At 41.3% G+C, this 13,389-nt stretch overlaps 1 protein-coding gene across 1 annotated transcript in view; it reads right to left on the reverse strand.

Moving 5' to 3' along the window:
* Positions 1–13,389, reverse strand: part of IGF2BP3 (insulin like growth factor 2 mRNA binding protein 3) — a 116,095-nt gene that overhangs the window by 79,270 nt on the left and 23,436 nt on the right. Inside the window, exon 3 of the mRNA XM_063325008.1 lies at positions 11,529–11,577. Within this exon, the coding sequence (XP_063181078.1) occupies positions 11,529–11,577 (49 nt within the window). The remainder of the gene's footprint in view (positions 1–11,528; positions 11,578–13,389) is intronic.

Raw genomic sequence — 13,389 nt, forward strand, 5'->3', positions numbered from 1 at the left:
GTGCGCATATGATTCAAATGTAACATTTCCTGGCAACCAGCAGCAAGCCCAGAGGAGGATCTGCACTACTGATAATGTCGATTTTTTCCCATGGCTGTCATAAAAAAGAAAAGTCTGCTGATCTCTTGAGACATAAGCAGCAAATCCCATTCCACTGATTAGCTTTCCACCGGTTTCACTGAGCAAAACCCAAGACATACAGCGAGGTCTCTGACAGCAACTACCTTCATAACGTGAAATAAACTAAAATGAATGACATAACTGTGTGCAGATTTGGTCCCTCAACTCCAAGCCACTTAGTAGAATTTCCAAGAATGGGACAAAGATAATCAAAGAATGGGGAACAGCCTCCACACAAAAACAACTAAGCAGGCTATGGCTCTTTAGCCTGGAGAAGAAGTAGCTGAGGAATAAAGGTCCTTAAAATAATAAGGTAAATGTAGAGAGTGAAAAAGGTCATGGAGCTACTACTACTCACTGTTCACACAGGAACTGGGAGGCAGCTGGAAGTTCAAATCACATGAGATGAGATGGTCCTTCCTACAACATGCCCTGAAACATCACAACTCTTCACTGCAGAGGATGGTGCGGATGGTAGGAGTTTGCATTGGGGTTCAAGAACATGTTCAAAGAAACTCTAGATGAATTTCTCAAATACAAATGTACCATTTCTGCGTCTGTAGGTTACAGGGCTGCAAAACACTGAAAGCCAGGAGACTGCCCTGGTGAGCTATCACTACATCCTTGACCTTATTCTTGTACACCTCCCAAGGCACAGAAAAGGTGGGATACAGGACTATACATAAACCTTTCTTCTGACCGAGTGTTGCTGGATTTATATTCTTTATGCACAAACTGAGTAAGTGGATTAAGAAAAGAATCATTGAGGCCACTCAAAGTTAACGTTTTTCTGTTCCTTTGGCTACCATGGTCAAGAGCTCATAACATTTCTCCTATTATTGCCTGAGGAACAATTCATTTATGCATTTCCTTCAGTTCTTTTTAAATTATTCAACTGGTAAGTCTGAAGAGACAATCCCTGCTAATGACATCTTCATTCAAGGCAGGTAACTGAAATTAGTTCAGGACTTCTCCAAGAGCAGGAATTTCTTAATCACATTAATTTTACAACACTTGCAGGGCATCCTTGTTTATAAAAGCATGTAGCTTTACCATCAACTTCATATGTGCCAACAAAAAGGGTACTGACATCCCATTTAATCAGGAATTTTTGGGCTGCCCTCCCAGAACCTAAAAACCAGCACCTCCACAAAAGATCAAACATCAGTAAGGACTACTGGTTCCTCATTTCACAGAGAAAAACTAAAGTGAGCAAGATTTAAGATATCAGGCAGCATGAATAATTAGGAGAGACTACGTTTACACGTGACAGACACAGAAAAGCTACATCAATAGCTTTGATAGGGATAAGAGTACATTTTTCTTATCAAAAGTATATTGTCTCATAGGTCAAAAACTTACTTTGGGGCTTTCATTATGACTTGTTAAGCTGAGGTTGCATTCAAAATGGAAAAAGTTTTCAGAAGCTACAATTTTCACTCAGTAGTCCCAACAGTTTGGGATTTTTTTATGCTATTAGAGCACCAGTGAGAAACAAGATCATGCAATTACATGTGAAATGAATAAAGCAGCAGCACGTTGGTGCTGCTTATTTCATTTCTGGGCTCTCTCACTTAAGGGTGATTTCAACAGTGGGTTAATTTAGCATTGTGTTTAAGGAAATTTAGACAGTAATGGCATGCAGCCTAAATTCTGTCTGCAGAGATGCAACACCATTCCCAGACATGTTTTGCCTCCTATGCATGCAGGTAACAGACTTGCAGAGATGCCACATCCAGCTTAATTTCCAGTAATAATGCTATAATGAATAACAGTTGGACTCAGAGGACAGCACTCTACCTGGCCGCACTCTACCTGGCCGCCAGTAACAAGTGGTTTGCCCCAGGGCCTGTCCTGCTTAACATCTTGTCAATGACCTGGAGGAGGTGTTGTAGTGCACCCTCCTCAACTTTGGGGATGAGACCAAACTGAGGGGAACGGTCAATATGCCAGAGGGCAGGCCTGCCACCCAGAAAGACCTAGACAGGGTAGAAAAATGGGCCAACAGCAACCTGATGGAATTTAACAAGGACAGACGCAAAGTCCTGCACCAGGGAAGGAATAATCCCCTGCACATTGGTACAGGCTAAGGACTGCCTGGCTGGAGAGCAGCTCTGCTGAAAAGACCATGTTGGGTGTTGAAGGACAGCAAGCTGAACATGAGCTACGTCCATGTCGTGGCAAAGAATGTCAACAACAACCTGGGCTGTATTAACAAGGGCACAGGCAATGGATGGAGGAAAGTTAATAAACACTGAGTAAAAGGGGATAATCAATCACATGTAGATACTCCATCCAGTTTTGGAACCTCCAGTACAAGACAGACATTGAGAACCTGGAACAAGTTCAGTGACGAGCCATCAAGATGGTCAGGGACTGGAGTACCTCTCCAGTTAGGAGAGGCTAAAGGAACTGGGCTTTGTTAAGCCCAAGAATAGACAGCTTTGAGGGGAGCACAGCAGCAGCCTGTGCCAGAGGTCATGGAGATGATAGAGCTGGACTCTTCCAGAGACATGGGGAGGACAAGTGACAACAGGCTTAAGTTGACATGACAGATGTCCTCAGTAGGTATAAGGAAAACAATTCTCTTTAATAAAATAATTAATCCTTAGAACTGGTCACCCAGAGACGTTGCACAAACTGCATTCCTATAGGTTTCCAAAACTGGAGAAAACCCAAACCAATGTGGATTGAATTCAATACAGACCTTGCTTTGAGCAGCAAGGTGGATTATAAACCTCCTGAGATCCCTTCCAACCTGAATGGTTTTGTAATTCTATGAAAGGACATGTCACAACGCTAGATAACGAGGTTGCACTGTGATTAAAGTGACTCCTTAAGTAAAAATTACAGCCAGGGGTACAAGACTTTGGCAACTGAGCCCTTGAACAAAGGTCTTCACAGACACCTTTTTAGAATTGCAAACAAAAAGTAAGATTTGGTGTCTGGTTTCCCAAAAACTGTTTTGAACCAAGCAAGCTTTGTGCGTCTTTTAAGATTTCTCAAGTTTTGGAGCCACTATTAGTGACAGGGTAAACAAGTAACCATATTATTCTAGGCTTGTGAGCAACACATTGTTCTAACAGTGCCAAGCAACCCCATTGGTGACAATGCCAAATTCTTGCACACTGACAGCTGTTTAAAGTATTAGAACATTTCTGAAAAGTTAAGGGATCACAAGTTGTGCCTGCCTTTATCCTAGAATATCAAAAACTAGTCATGAAGAGAATTTTTCTCATCTCAGCCACAGGACAATGGAACAAATTTGGATGGGGGGAAGTTTGGATCAAACAGTTGCACTGATCAAACACTTGCACTGAATTTATTTATTTAAACCCTTCACTTACCTATTTTTCCCACTGAATGTTGGAAGGCAAATGAGATATAGGCCCATAAATGCAGTCTCCAAAGACAAAGTTTCTGGCATGTCTTCATTGGAATGGCCACATTTAACACTTAAAACTCACTGCTTTTCTGTGCTTTGACATTAATGCCTACCACAGCCAAAAGCAGTTCATACTCCAACACAGAGAACTGGACAACTCACTGAATCACAAAGCTGTGGGACTCAGACATGACAACAGATTAAAAGTCCCAGGTCCAAGTGGTTGCTTCCCTCCACTCTTTGTCCTACCCCCTCAACAGCAGGGTTAGCCAGCAGCTCACAACACAAGCCACAGCAGTTTACTACTCACCATATACACAGAAGCCAGCAGTTATTCCAGCTTGCTCAATATTCTGGCCAAAAAGCTATGGCACGTCAGCACCTTCTTCCTGCCTCTGCCATACAAGTCGAAGTGGTTGCCTGACCAACCACCCAACATCACATTTCCTGCAGCATGAACCCAAAATCTTACACTTCCTATTCTTTCAACTTATCACCTTGGCCACCTGCAGGAAAAGTGACCTTCATATCTCTAGGCTGTGTCCATCAAGCCAGCTCTGACCTGGTGACTCTTCCGATTTCTTTGAAGCAGAGTACTAGCATTATGTCTAGTTCTTGTGGTCAGAAGACCACCTTCCATATCTCCTAGGTGCTTAGCACAACGGAGCCCTGATGTCACCTTTAACTTCTCAATTCCTTTCTTAAGCTACTGTAGTACAAGTTTTCTAAAGAAAAAAAGTTGTGTTAACCAACACAATATTACTTTTCTAAGCCTACAACTACAATAAAAGCACAGCAAAGTATCTTCAGTGGGGGCATCTGGGATATTAACTCTTAAATGGGGGCAGCTGATAAAAGCATCACTATCAACTACAATTAATAGGATCCCGATTTATTTTTTTTAGTAAAAAATTCTGTAGTCCAATTCTCAAAGAAAATTACTTTTCCTATTAGAATTTTTCTCCTTGTTTACAACAACTGTAAGATGATTATCAGCGCACTGCTGTAGCCAACACGCTCGTATGAATAAATCATTCCAAGTGAGAAATATGCTTATTGCATGTTTGCCCAAGGACCTTCACTCCCACACTCTGTATTTTAAACACCTGCAAAAGGTGTTTATTACCTCACATATACCTGTAAGTATCACCCACTATAGTTAAGCCAGGCAATTAAAATCCCAACATGAGCCAGTATGCTGTCCTAAGTGCAAAATTGGTTGGTCTGCCACACATGTGGTCACTTCCCCATATCAGATTGCCTCACCTGCTGCTAAGCCCAGCTAGACAATGGGAAATAACATGTAGCTCAGGCAAAATAGTTAATTCTGAGTGTGGGGCCCAGGTCAGATAGCAGAAAGGAAAGACAACCATCCTCTCTCTTCCCTTTGGCAGGAGAGGAGCAAAGGCAGCCCCCATGCTCTCCTGGATATAGATTCAAGACCAGGAGGAGGCAGTGCTGTCCAAGGGCTCTGCATAGCCCCAGGGTCTGCTCTACCCTCTCTGCTGGAGTTAGGAATCAAAGTAAGCAAGTGATCAACATTCCACATTTGTTTGATGTGCATAATTCTTCATCAGTCTCTCCAGTTTCTCATTATAACAGAATTAACAGTCTATGTGTGGGGAGATCTCTCTTCAGAAGGCTTCTGACACTGGCCCCTAGAGCATGCTCATAGGTAAACACAGCCAACACGACAACAGCAGGTGAGAAGTTGACCTTATGATCACTGCCAGGTAACAGTCATTACCAGTCTAGTGTTAAACTAAAGAGCTCTATTTCACAGGGTTTTCAGGGACCACCACATCTAGTGTTGTATCAGGTTTGTGTTTATTAAATTTGAAGACCGCACAAGGCTGAATGAAGTGCAAACATACCAGAGGACAAGTTAAGAGCTCAAAGTGATCTTAAACTACAGGAACTGCTCTGGAGAAGCCCAATGGGACATTCCCTGGTGAAAGACTTAAGAATGATCAATTGCCTAGAAATAAGAGTCCTGAGAAGAGATTGAAAGAACTTAAACTCTCTCCTTAACCCTCCCTAAACATCATAGGTCTTCAACTATGTAAAAGACTGCTGCAGAGGACAGATTAACATGTTCTCCATTCTCCTGTTGAGTAGGACAAGTAGTAATTGGCAAAAAGTACATTTTAGTGCCCAATGTAGCACACTGAGGAGGAAACAGAAAACAAAGATCCCTACCTGAGATTCCCACACCTAGCAGGCAGCAGATAATTTGTGCGTGCTTAGCATTCTGCTAGCATTTTTACAGCTATACATTATTTTTATAGCACTACATTAATTTAGGATTCTTGGATGAGGCTTGAGGTGAAAGATCATATTTCAATACCTTTTAAACCTCTTTACTGTTGATTCATCTTTCTTCTAGAATTCTTTTCATCGTAGCTCAGCTCATTCCTGCATCTCCCCCTTTACATCTTCCTTTATGAGAAATATCTGCTTTGGATAATCCTAATTTATTCTTAATTGCAATAGTTTCGTGTTTTTCTTTTCCTTTCTTAAAGCCCACAAGTTCCCCACCTGTCCTCTTCATATCCTTGGTATTCTAGAATAAGCTGCATCATTAGCAGATACCATTCAGCAAGACTAGTTTTCACACTGCATCTCTAGATTAAAAATGAAACAAACAACCCACCCCACACATCTTAGCTGTTTTAATCAAAGCAGTGACACAAGCTACTACAGATCCTCAGCACAACCTGTTATGTGCACTGTAAGAAGATTTGCTAACATTTACTCACAATCAGAATCAGTCTCGATTCCTTAAAAGAAACTGAAAGTTGTCTTACAAAATATGCAGACGGGTGGAGATGGCTCAAGCCTTTCTTGCATTGACAGAAATCTCAATGCAGAACCTGCACTCACATTGCAACTCTGATCCAGAAATCCTTCTCCTTTACTACTTCCGCTTGGAAAATCTAAAACATCAGAGGTCTCAGCATAACTATGAGACTTTGTTTTTCATTTCCATGAAAAAGTGTGGAAAAGCAAACCCTGTTTAGTAACATCCTTTTGCCTTTGGAAGAGCTAAATCAGACCTCCCTTCCCACACATTTCTGTCCCCAAAAGCAACCTGCAAGTCTCACAGCAAAGCTAGGAATACACATTCACAATGTTTTTCTTGCTTTTCTACTCACTCAACAGGTTCACACTCCACAGGCTGGGCTTTTAGTCTACCTTTTTTGTTACCAAGTTCATCAACACTGTATCTGTTTATCTGTTCCATACAAACCGATAAGGAAATAAGCCCACAGAAGATAAGTGGGAACTCTTCAACAGCTACCTTCCTGCTGAGCCAGCAAGTGCTGATTCTGGCACCATCTGTGTCCTGAAAGTCTGTTCTCTAGTGGATTATTCACTAAACATGGAAAAAATATTTGGAAAGAAAATCTCTTGAAGCGTCTTCTACACTGAGGAAACTGGTTTTAAAATGTTTTAAAAGATAGAAGAAAAAAAAAAAAGGTGACATTTCACATAACAGTTCCTTCTCAGAAGGACTCTGCTTGGATCTCCATCATGTTGAAATAGAAACAAACTCTAGGTTTTAAATCACCACACCTAGACCTCTTTCTAGAAGGACTACTCACAAGCTAAGCGAGAGATTACTTGCGGTTACAAATTAGGAGTCAAAACATTATGTTACTCTTTTCTGAACCGCAGTCTGTAATAGAGATCTATTTACTTTTCTGCAGAGACCATAGAGCCAGGGTGCTTGTTTCCAATGGGAAAGAGATGAGACTGGTATGTGTGGAGAATGGGAGAAGGTGGTGTGCCAAATCCTTCACTTATCATGATCCTTAGCACCAATCTGGACTTTGTATTTGATGAGGAAGACGACAAAAGGGGTGGGGAAAATGATATCCACCTACTGGCAGTAAAAAAGGTGTACTCATTGTTTGAGGGCTTGTTTCACCACGCAAACTTTGTAACAAGTGAAGCTGATTTATTTAAAAAATAAAATCTGGTCATGCACATGTCCTTCAAATTACTGAATTGATACAATAACCTCTATATGCAATTTATATGCAAGCAGAATAAAAGGAAGAAGATGCATTCCAGAAGTAATGATGCTTTTATGGAACATGGGCACTGATCCAGAGTCCTCAAACCCAGACAGTCCAGTGAGGGAAGGGGGGGAAAATGCAAATGACTAGAGAACATGATCCTGGATAAGCCCCTACCAGTCTGATTTCAGTCTGAGGCAAGTCCTACTTTTCCTTAGTTCAGACAGAGATGCTGCCTTCTCTCCACCTCCAGTTTCTCCTAGCTGGGCAAGGAGTACAAGAGTACCCAACCCACAGATACAGAAACCTGTAGAACCTTGCCAAAAATCTTTTTGTGAAGTTCAAATTAGTTACCAGGCAAGTTTCGTACAAATTTAACCTTGAATGCCTTGGAATACATTAGAATTTTATCATTTACAGCTGCACTTCAAGAGAGAGCTCTTCAGGACAGCAACCTTGTGGTTTTGTTTCAGTGTAGTAACCCGGCATATTACAGCAGGTCATAATCTGCCCTTCTTCTACCACTTAGCCCTGAATATGGTCTAAGAGGGCTATTTTACCTTTTTTACTTATACCATGATGATCTGATAAGTACACAGTGAACTCTTACATTACCCAAGGGAAACAACTGCAAGTCTAATTGCTATGGCTGGTTGCAAGAGTCAGTATTTTGTTCAGTAACTTCAATTCATGTGAAGCAGAAATCCAGTTGGAGCATTTTTCTCCAAAAAGGCAGCCAAAAAAGCAAATAGTTAATCTGAACTTGTGTACTTGGTTTATGAAAAGTCTTATTAATAAATGCTTCTACTCTGTGGCCATTTACACCCACTGTTAGTTTCCTAGTCTATATGGAATAACTATGGGCCAAGCATCTTACCTCACATTAAGAAACCTGGGTATCCTGAAGACTACACAGGAAGGTTTCTTACACAAGGTTTCCTTAAAACTGAAATTCAATGTTTTCTCTCTTCCATGCTACCAAAGGCCCTAGATTTTACTAAATAGGTACACATGCCTCTTAAAAAGATAAGAAAGTACACCAGTGAAACAGTTTCAAGGTTTTCACGGGAAACTCATTTACTCCAGCATTGCATTAATCTAAAGAGCCAGCTCACATCTGCATGAAAAACAAAGTACCTGTATTGACAATGGGGCACCTTCCTCAACTGATGGATCACAAAACATTCTCAATTCAGATTAAGCTCCAAGTCATTCCCTGAACATTTTTCTGGTTTTGAAAACCAGGAGGCAATACTATTCTCTGGGGTGCTCAGGAGTGGAGGAGCTACTACCAAACTCTGTTCCACTTCACACTACAAACACTTCAGATACATTCCTGTGGGACCAGCATACCTACCGCTCTTCCAGACCTGCTATCTCCAAACCCAATGAGGCCTATTTGAGAACATTACGAATGCCTTCCTTATTATAAGAGGTTTTATGGGTGATAAGCCAAGGATCATCTCTGTTGGGTGTAGATGTGCAGAGACCCTCGCTGGGTCCCAGTCCCACATGGCCCAGGACTTACAGGTACCACTGTGTGACACACTGGCAACAACAGCAGCCACGAAGCACCAACTTAGAGGCATGCACGCTGACTGCGAGGGGCACACCTGTAGGCTCCCCATGTAAAATGCTTATTTTCTATAAAGAACAAGATTAAAACAAGACAATTATTTACATGGAGACTAAGAAAATACTTTTGCAAAGAGTGAGAAGGCAGTCTTCCTAGTAATGGTTATACTTGGAACAAAAATTTTCACAAGAACATTAATCTTTCTTCCATTTCTTTCACATATCCCTACATCACTGTAAAAATAAAGGTGTTGCAGGGTAGCGTGTTTTGCATTTCAATATTGAACATACATGAGGGCTGATGGACTGAACTAACCTAAAGACCTCTTTCCTCAGTTGTTTTTTGGTTTGTTTTTAAGGATCTCACACCCATTAGAAGTCAGTCTTTATTCAAGCAATTAACAAAGGAGTGATGAGGCAAGCAGATTGGCACAGAGAGACTATAAGAAACAATTTAAGTAAAATTACTCCAGCTGCCACACACGCACAGACACACACCATCCCCTCAGAAAGCATCATACAAGAACATTGCTTCAATATGAACCCCTCTCTGCATGTATAAACTTTTAGTCTCCCTACCAAGCAACTGGTTGCAAGAAAGACTTATTTTAAGGAGGAATCATTCAAAACTGTCTTACAGAGCTCAAAGGAAGTTTTTGCAAGGTCTTCTAGCATCAAAAAGAGATACCAGAGCCCAAGATAAGATTGACATAAGACAATTCCCTGATTAATTTAATCACCAGTTGCTGTATTTTGTCATCAGCACTCCTTTAAGAACATACAAAACTTACCTGCTTAGTGAAGAAGTGATAGACCACCAGCACTTACAAAGAAAAACTTTAGGAAGTTTGTGGACAAACCATACTTGGAAAGCAGCCCTGATGTTGCAAGAGAAAGGAGGAGTATTGTAGAAGTTATTTTGGGGCCTCATCCCTCTAAATTCTGTGCCCAGACAAAGGGTCAGGTCTGTACAAGCAACTTCAGGACATCTAGGCAAGGTTGAGGTGACGTTAATAGGGATAATTTTAATTCTTCCTTGGGAGCTCTAGGAAGACAGCATGTTTTAAAAAGGTGCGGCAGGGGGAACACCTGTCTGAGACCAGATGTCACAGCAGTAACTGCAGCAATGGAGAAGGAAAGGGAAATAATTTAAAAATAAGGACGCAGACGGGAAACAGGGTAGGTACCTGTAACACACAAGCAGTAATAGCTACATACATATAAGGAGGGATGAGCAGGTAGAAGCCTTTTGCTGTACTCTGCTCAACAGTGCTTACATCAATGTTTATTCACATTTTTCTGAACATACACCTCTGCTCTGACAGTATTCCCACAGAAAATCCTCAGGAATTTTGTACCAAAAAATAAGTTGATCCTCAAATCAGTCACCCTCAACCATTTCTATTACTACTCTTCCCAAAAGCTTGTCAAAAAAGCAGTTATGAATTTGGAATAAAAGCTGTGAGGTGGATACGGTTCAACTGAGGGGAGGCACAAGGTTTGGGAAGTGCAGAGGAAACGTTTGTATGGGCAACACACACCAGAAGGACAGACTGAAGCAATGAGAAGTGGTGTGTGCTGGTATCTTACAGAAACCCCGTGCTTGACAGCCTAGGTTGGCTAGAGCAATGCCTTCGTTCTTCTCCAAAGCTAGGAAGCAATCAGGCAGTGCAAAGAAGTAGCTGCAGATGGAAAGTCAGATGAAGGTGGACCAAACCTGCTCAAAGAATAGCGCTAACAGAGATTTACCCTCAAACCCTCCACCCTCCGATCTCCCTCAGGCAAAAGGATGACTTACCACCAGTAAAATGTGGAAAAAAAAAAAAAGAGAGAGTTTTAAACACACAGGGTAGAAAGACAGATCCATTGTCACAGTAGCCCATCTACTGCAAAAATTATAACACTACTTGTGGAGTGTAAACAGCAAGTATACAATATATCAGTGAGAGCCAATAACCATAATAGCATGAGCAAATAATCTGCCATAATGCCACTATAGAGGAGTGAGGGGGGAGGGGGGGAATCAAAGAGAAAGGATCAGCATTAAATTTCTGCTTTTGTAAAGGTTTTGGCCAAGTATTTAAATATGAACTTGTATTAAGTTTACCGAACTCACACACCAGCAAGGTCCAAAACGGACGAGCTTTCAGTCAAAGAGAGTGACTGCATCAGGAAGTCAGCATTCACCAAAGAATCCATTTCAACATTTTTTATGGTTAACTCGGAGAGCAGAAATGAAGGCAGTTATCTGAATTGCTTAGAAGGCTTCTATTGTTCCCTCTTCCAAAGGATTTTTCCCCAGAACAGAATGGGTGGTGTGTGCAAAGCAAGTGAAAGGTGGGGGAAGGGGAAAATTCTTGTGGATAAAGAGAGAAACAGAAACACAGTTTTAAGCACAGATATCAAATTTTAAAGTGACTTCCTACCTCCCACTGCAAGTGAGGCGGGATATTTCTGATCTGAAGCTTCCGACTCCTGCAGATAAATTAAAGAAAATCGTTTTTAAAAAAAAACAGAAAGAAAACATTATTGCAAGATAGACTATACATAGCAGTGTCCGCATTTAAGCATCTGTCATAATAAGAGGGGCAAAACCAAATACACAGCTCAAAAAACCCAGCAGATCACTGGGGAGGAACGTCAGGTCAAAACCATTTCAAGTCCAAAGCGCTGTCACAGAAATACTTGTTACACATTTGACAGCTGTTACATTTCATGAAATCTCCACTTTTCTTGAAGACTATTTCTATTTCAGCTTTAAGGCCCTCAGTATCTAACTTTCTCTGTTATAAACGGGTGTGATAATCACATGTATTTGTACTGGGTTCCCACCCACACGCTTTAAGAATTTGTTATTTGCAGTTTTGGTTTTTGTTTGTTTGTTTTTTGGTTTTTGTTTTTTTTTTAAATTCACGAAGATACTTAAAGATTCTACATCTCTTCAAGGAAGAGAATATAAATTTATACAAGTACTTTTGCTTTGATATTAAGCTTTTCATTAGCCTAACAACGGACTATATTCTAACATTTACATGGCTGACATTCTCCACCTCTGATCGGGAGGAGGGGGTAAGAATCAGTAAATTCATTGTATTTGCACCTCAAATTTACATCAGTTTTCGCTTATCTAGTAAACAAAACATTCACTTTGAAGTGCTACAGCAAAGCCTGGCAGTGTGCTGGCTGCCTTCACAGCCAAGTCCTTTGTCTCCTCCCTTCCCCCAAAGTGAGAGAACAAATAAATGCCAGAGATGCCACAAAACCCTTGGGATTCACAAGAATGTGTAGATTAAGGCAGTTTCAGCTGGGCTCAGGTAGGGCATGCTGGTTGGGTCAGTCTGGCCAGCCTGGGAAGATCTGGGGAAGGGAGAGGGGACAACACAGAGCTGTCTAGCTTAGAGAGGGTCTCAACCACATCTTGGTTGACCAAAGCAGCTAAAATAAGCATCTGATGTTCAAACCCACAGTTTTACTTAATTGCTCAATACTGACCTCTCGCAGGAAAACCCTTCACATTTTAAAGACTTTTTATAACAGAATAGAGGTTTGTTAAACTTACACAGGCCAGTAAAATCTTGCGACAAAACAAGTTTTAGAGATGTTCCCATCTAGATATAAAATCAAAAAGCTTTCCTTTCCCCCCTCAGATCCTTTTAAAATACACTCCTTTCCTTAACACCACCACCCCCCACCCACCCACCCAGGCCTGCAGTGAATTTTTACAAGTTTTACATCTTGAAATGCTCTTCTCGGCAGGCTTTGTTTGGGGCCCAGCTGGAGCTCACAGAGCAGAGCCACCTTGCCCAAACTTCTCAGGCAGAGGTGTCACCCCCAACACCTCGGTGGACCAAGAGATCAAGCGACAAGCGTGCTTTCTCCAGGAAAAAAAAAAAAAAAAAAAAAAAAATGAACAGGCCTGGGTTATGAAGCATTTCTCAGCTGTTTTCACTCCCTCTCAAGCAAGTAAGAGCCAAATTTCAGCATTTGATCATATAAATAGGCAAGGAAGGGAGAACGAAAACCCAAACCACACACAGCCCCCTTTAAGCTTTCATTTTCAATAAAGCAAAGAAAGACTCAGGAGCTGCTTCACTGTAACAGGAAAGGGGGAAAAAATTTCCTTGAAGTCCGCAAAGGTTTCCTTAAACTGTAATCTCAGCTAACGATACTGCTACAAGCACAGTCACCCTCAAGTAGTACTGCTCTGAAATATCAAAACAATCTCACACAGCAACCTGAAACTTGAGAGTTGGGTCCTAAAGTAGAACATAAAGGGGGATGTACATT

The sequence above is a fragment of the Chroicocephalus ridibundus genome, chromosome 2 (assembly GCF_963924245.1).
Source record: "Chroicocephalus ridibundus chromosome 2, bChrRid1.1, whole genome shotgun sequence".
NCBI classification, from domain to species: Eukaryota; Metazoa; Chordata; class Aves; order Charadriiformes; family Laridae; genus Chroicocephalus; species Chroicocephalus ridibundus.